The 6,113-nt window shown below is 47.0% G+C and overlaps 1 protein-coding gene across 1 annotated transcript in view; it reads right to left on the bottom strand.

The window, feature by feature from the left end:
- The window catches only part of ATP6V0A4 (ATPase H+ transporting V0 subunit a4), a 56,929-nt gene extending 51,789 nt beyond the window's left edge, over positions 1-5,140 (bottom strand). Inside the window, exons 1-4 of the mRNA XM_053553793.1 lie at positions 5,007-5,140; positions 2,723-2,856; positions 1,421-1,499; positions 1,062-1,156 (exon numbers count right to left, since the gene is read on the bottom strand). Of these exons, the coding sequence (XP_053409768.1) occupies positions 1,062-1,156; positions 1,421-1,499; positions 2,723-2,839 (291 nt within the window). The 5' untranslated portion in view covers positions 2,840-2,856; positions 5,007-5,140. The remainder of the gene's footprint in view (positions 1-1,061; positions 1,157-1,420; positions 1,500-2,722; positions 2,857-5,006) is intronic.
- Positions 5,141-6,113: the final 973 nt, after the last annotated feature.

Genomic DNA, 6,113 nt, shown 5'->3' on the forward strand with positions numbered 1-6,113 from the left:
CCAGCAGAGCAGGAGCTTGGAGTTGAGAAATGCATGAGACAAGCACAGAACGGTCTGGTCGGAACAAGCCCAGGAAGAGTGGAGGACCTGAGAAGTAGGACAGGACAGTGATAGTGGCTTTGGTGCTCAGATTAGGAGCCGACAGGTGACAGGGAGCTGCTGCACATTCTTAGGCAGGAGAGCGGCGAGATAGGGCAATCCCATGACAGAAGTTAATCCAGTGGTAGGAGACAGACCAGAGTGGAATGGGGAAGAAAACTGGAAAGGCTAGACAACTTCTGCTCTAACTCAGATAGAAGGGCAAAAGCCTAAGCCTGAACAATGTTGCATCTCGCAGATCCACACGAACAGGTGCAGGTATTAAAGTAACAGAAAGGATGAGGGTAAGCAAGGCTGCTGAATTAATAGGGCTGGTACCCAAGACGAGGGATAAGACTGAAAATCAGCATCACTTGGGGGAGGTCCTATTTATATTGGTTAATAGTTTTCTCCCCAAATATCCAGATTTTATAATTGTTTTAAATTATTTATTCATTCATTCTTAGATAGGGTTTTGCTATGTTGCCAGGCTGGACTCGAACTCCTGGGCTCAAGCAGTCCTTCCCCCCACACCACTGCACCTGGCTCAAATAGACAGATTTTAATATGCCAATATCCAAAACATTTCCCTCTAGGATAACAGTTCTCAACCTGTGTCATGACCCACAGGAACTGTATTAAAGGGCCTCGGCATTAGGAAGATTGAGAACCATTGCTGTAGGAGATTGACTTCACTGCCTGTATATGCACAAAAGAAATCACTCCTCCAAGTGGGATGAGCTTCCCTAGGGCTATGTTGAGAAAGAAAAGGGAAAAAAACCCTCTCCTGGAATTAGTAGGGGTCACTCTCAAAACTGCACACTGGGATTTTCCTGGAGTAGTAACACCGAAAAGTGGACAGTCACGCAAACCCATCTCCATCTTTTCAGCGTCCAGGTAAAGGCTCTGTGAGTGGCTCTCAGAGCTTTCAAGGACACAGACTTCATGGCTGTCCTTCACCGGCAAAGTGTAAAAGGACTTACCTCCAGGGTAATCATTTCCCGAGGGAGAGGGGTCAGCGGGTTCTTCTCAGGCAATTGAATTACAACCTCATTTTGCATCTCATCTTCCAGAAAACCTGAGGGATGAAACCCCCCCAGAGAGCCCAAGGTGACTGTGTTTTCTCATCACTAAAAAAATTAGGTCAAGCAGAACAGGTGCATGTCATTCAGCTCAGCTGCCTTTGTTACTGCCAGAGTACCCAGATCCCATCCCCAACCTCCCCACCCACTTCAGGATCACCTCAAAAAAGTATTATAGTGACACATTTGTTAAGTCCTGCAAACTATTTACACCCCCTTGCCAGTTCACATTTGAACAGTAAGCAAAAAAATCGTCTTACGAAGGATTCTCTCCAGTGATTCACACCTTCTGACTTCATTCACAAATTTCCTTTGGAAGCTGTTCACATTCACATTTAACTAGGAGGGGAAAACACAAGGTCTACATTAGTAGCAACCACTTTTGATATATTCCTTTTGGTTATTTTATTGTCTTTTTTTAATTTTCAAGAAGTACTTGTTTGAAGACTTATTATCTTTTTAATGCTCAAGAATGTTGCTGGAATTGCCTTAGGAATCAATATTTCTGTGCACAAGACAGGTGAGTAGTAGGCAAAACACACCTTGGTGTTCTTAAACGCAATCCCCCCAATGCCTCAAATCTTCCCTCCCATTGCTAGAAGAAACAAGTCTTCTCAATTCTAAATTACCCTTGTTTCCAGTTGCATTGGCTGTCCATATCAGCCACTAAATCCTCAGGGGGTCATGACTAGGATTGGCCCTTGAAAATCGCACAGCTCCATGGACTATATCACAGTCATCAGCAAAAATCCAACTCTTGTATTGGTGACTGTAGGCTCAGCCCAATAAATGTTATCGAAGACCTGCCTCATGTCAGCTCCTGGGCTGGAAACTAGGGATGAAAAGAGCAAGACATGATCCTTCCCTGCAGGAGCTTAGCTTTGACCATGATCACGGTAAGGAAATAACCAAGAGAGTAACTGAATTTCTAAATTGGACTCCCTGAGAGGTTGGTGAGGCTCTATGCTGCCCCTGGGAAATGATACTCTAGCACATTGGTTCTCAACCTTCCTAATGCTGCGAGCCTTTAATCCAGTTCCTGTGGGTCACGACCCACAGGTTGAGAACCACTGCAGCAGCACACTCGAGACAGTCTATCCTTAGAATGTCAGTCCAGAACTCAGTCCTGGGTTTCACAGTCAACTGTGGACTCCAGGACACTTGGTTTTCAGCCTGCCTTTTCAGGAAAAATAGGTTTTTTTGGTCCTCAGAACAAGGTTTGTTAATCCACATGCATATTCGATATATCCAACATTTGAAGGTGCTACACAGGAAATAAGTAAGATACAGTGATATCTACATTGTAGAAATTCCATTCAGAGCTTCAAAGCATTCCTTGGAGGAGACCGGCATGGAGGGAAAGACAGAATGTTAGTGGATGACTCGCAAATCATTGCAGATCCTAGCCAGAAGGACCAGAAATACCGAATCCCATCTATTCCAGCTCGGCGATCCTTGCCCCACATACAGAATGGATTTTGCTCACTACCAGAAAGTGTTGAGAAAGAGTTGTCCATTCCCATCCACACCTTCCTCTTATCTCCAAAGAAGGCAGTACCTACATCTTTAAATTGAACCAATCCAAGCTCTCCGAGCTCAGCTACACAGCAGTATGCGGCCTCCACCTGGAGAAACAGTTGGGACAAGCACATCTCCTCGCTTCGAAACACAGACGCCATCTTGGCCCAGCCTTGGTCTGCAGGCATAAAAAGAGAGAGAGAGACACCTAAGCTGATAAATATATAAAAGCCTTAGGATGAAATTTTTTTGAGTTAAACTAAAATGTAACAGGAAAAAAATCCAACAAGAATCCCTCTTATTTTAAAAATATAAAACAAGCTAGCACTTCTTATCCTCTATCAGACTGGCAAAAGATATACAAATATGGTTAAAGACTGTGGAGGGTCGAGTATGAGGAAGTGGGTCCTTTCATACACTTACTAGTTTTCAGAGCCATTTGTCAATATCTATCAAACTTGACATTATTCATACCCAGGACCCAACATCTCCACTGCTATTTATCCGGACAAACCCAGATACGTATGGAAAAGTAGATGCCCAAGAATGTTTCTTATAACATTATATAAAATGATTGTAACAAATCAATTTAACCTAGATATCCATCAACAGGGGAATGATTAAAAAAAACTGATACAACACACCCCTGTGTAGTCAGCAGGAATGAAATAAATCTGTATGTCCTGGTATACCCATCTGGGTTGAGGGTGGACCTGCAAGTCAGGTCGGCCAAAACTGTCCCTATAAGACAGAGTTCCACCACACAGGTGTGAGGATGAGTTGACATGGCTGATAAAATAAAAGGACAAAGACTTACACTCCTGGGAGGGGGTCTCAGACATACAGACTCAAATATAATAAAACATCCAGGGCGGCGCCTGTGGCTCAGTTGGTAAGGCGCCAGCCCCATATACAGAGGGTGGCGGGTTCAAACCCTGCCCTGGCCAAACTGCAACAAAAAAATAGCCGGGCGTTGTGGCGGGCGCCTGTAGTCCCGGCTACTTGGGAGGCTGAGGCAAGAGAATCGCTTAAGCCCAGGAGTTGGAGGTTGCTGTGAGCTGTGTGAGGCCACGGTACTCTACCGAGGGCCATAAAGTGAGATTCTGTCTCTACAAAAAAATTAAAAAAAAAATAAAACATCCAACATGCTCTAGCAGGTGCATGTCCAGAGTTTAACTGGAAACAGAGAAGAGTTACTAACCCCATGGGGTGCATAGCAATTGCTGTGGCCCATTCTTAGCTACACACACCTGCAGGGAGCTGAGCCCAGCTGCATCAGAGGCCACCCAGCAAGGCAGATAAAACACATTCCAAACTGCCAGGTGTGGCAGGTTTGACTCCTGAACATTTCTCCACTCCCAAATAGACCAAAGTCATACTGCTGAGAGAACCACCTCAACTGTCAAAACAGATGGCAGGAAGGACCCCTCCCAGGGGCTGGAAGAAAGTGAAGATCTTTCCAATGGCTGCCTTGAAGACCATGTGAAAGCAAGAGGCAGCGGCAGCCACAGACTCCCCTCCTGTCACAGGCAACCAGACTGTTGACCCTAAGTCAGTCTCCTGGGAGAACTACCAGACTCCAGGTGGACTTCACTTTATAACATGTAGAGTGTCTACAGGGTGCCAGATGCTAAGTCTGTCCCGCGTCCCAGTCTCTGAATCCAGTTTCCAACAGGACAAAGTGTAAAACCCCAGAGCCAACCAACAATAGGCTGCAGGATCTGTCTCCTCCTGGAGCTCCAACTGTCCCAACCCAGCTCTCCAGAGACGCTGTGTGTGTCCCTTGCTCCCTCCCACCTCAGGAGCTGTGTCTTCCCCTGGCTTTGGAGCCTCAGCCTCAGCCTCAGCCTCTCCCCTTCCACCTCACCCTCCACCCGCCCCTGCCTTCCTGCAGTCTCAGGTAAGGACCCTCTTCCTCCACAAGCCTTCCCCGCCTGTCACCAGCACCCCAGAGAACAAAGGCCCCCTCCTACACAGCAGTCGTTCACAACTGCTTCTTTAACTAGTCTGCGTTCCCACTAGCGGTAAAACTGTGAGGTTAGGACAATGCCATGTTTTCCACTCCCACCCCCGTCTAGTTCAAGATGACCACAAAGTATCCCCAAAGTGTTACCCATTTATTTACTAGAGGATACACATCATCCCCCCCCCCAACAACTCCCTGAAAAAGTATATCATCCAGTCCTCTTTTTGCTCCTTTTGACACCAAGATGAATCCAAAGCCTTCTTTCTGTCCTTTCTGGTGACTGAGGCACGGGGTTCACAGACAAGAGACACAAGACACTGCCTTCCCGTAGCCCCAAAGCCCAGTCTAGAGACCTTGCTTACCCCAGCTGCGTCCGAGCCAGTCCTGATTGGGATCTGGAGCAGGCAGTGGCTCCCCTCGCCCAAAGTGCTGAGTAGGGAGCTAGCTGTGGCTTGCAAGTGGCCTGGGGCTGGTGGCTCCACAGGTGGCCTCCCTGCCCTCCCAGCTGCAGCACCCCTCCTCCCCAGGCGCCCACAGAGCTGAGCCACAGAGGCAGCTCTGTTGTATCAACACAGGCCTGTTGTGGGCCAGGACAAACCTGCCCCACCGGCCAGCCTGCTCAACCCCCACCCCACCTGTGCCCTCTGCCATGACCTTGCATCCCCACCAGGAAGAGCAGGTGACTTTGTTTCCTAATCAAAATAACTTGCCCCTCAGTGTAGTTCAGGGTTGGGCTCAAGATTCCTTGACATCTTACAAGGACTCTACAGGCAATATTCGGATGTGTCTATTAAGCAAACCAAAGCACATCTTTATGTGGTACAAATGAGCTAAAGTTTAAAAATAGTTTTGGAAAAAAAAAGTATATAAGTTCACTTGCCAGTTAACAGCTATTATTCAAAAACACCTTAAAGGAAAATAGATGGAATAAATTCAGCTCTCCAGGTGGCCCAGGCAAAAAGAGCCAGGGTGTCTTCTGAGGATCCTACCTATTTGGCAGAGGATGGAGAGTAGCAGGGTGACCCCATTAGATGGGTTTCTTTCTTTTTTTTTTTTTTATTTGCAATTTTTTGGCTGGGGCCGGGTTTGAACCCGCCACCTCCAGTATATGGGGCTGACGCCCTACTCCTTGAGCCACAGGCACTCCCCAAGATGGGTTTCTTGTGCTCAGGGTGACCTCAACAGCCACCTGCCTTTACATCAGTGAGCTTGGCTTCACCAGGAAGCACACACACACCCTTGCACACCCACACCTGGGTGCTGGTGAAAGCTCAGAAATGAAGGGGTGCTTTTTGCGTTTCTGTTCTTTAATACAGACAAATGAAAACAACTGCAAAAGTACAGAGGGTAGTTTATAGGGAACTCTCGCGTACGCGCTCCACTCAGCTTCGACAACTGTTGAATTCACTATCTATATCCCACCCACTTCCCCTACGCATCCCTGGTTATTTAGAAGCAAATCCCATATA

The sequence above is a fragment of the Nycticebus coucang genome, chromosome 11 (genome assembly GCF_027406575.1).
Source record: "Nycticebus coucang isolate mNycCou1 chromosome 11, mNycCou1.pri, whole genome shotgun sequence".
Classification (NCBI taxonomy): domain Eukaryota; kingdom Metazoa; phylum Chordata; class Mammalia; order Primates; family Lorisidae; genus Nycticebus; species Nycticebus coucang.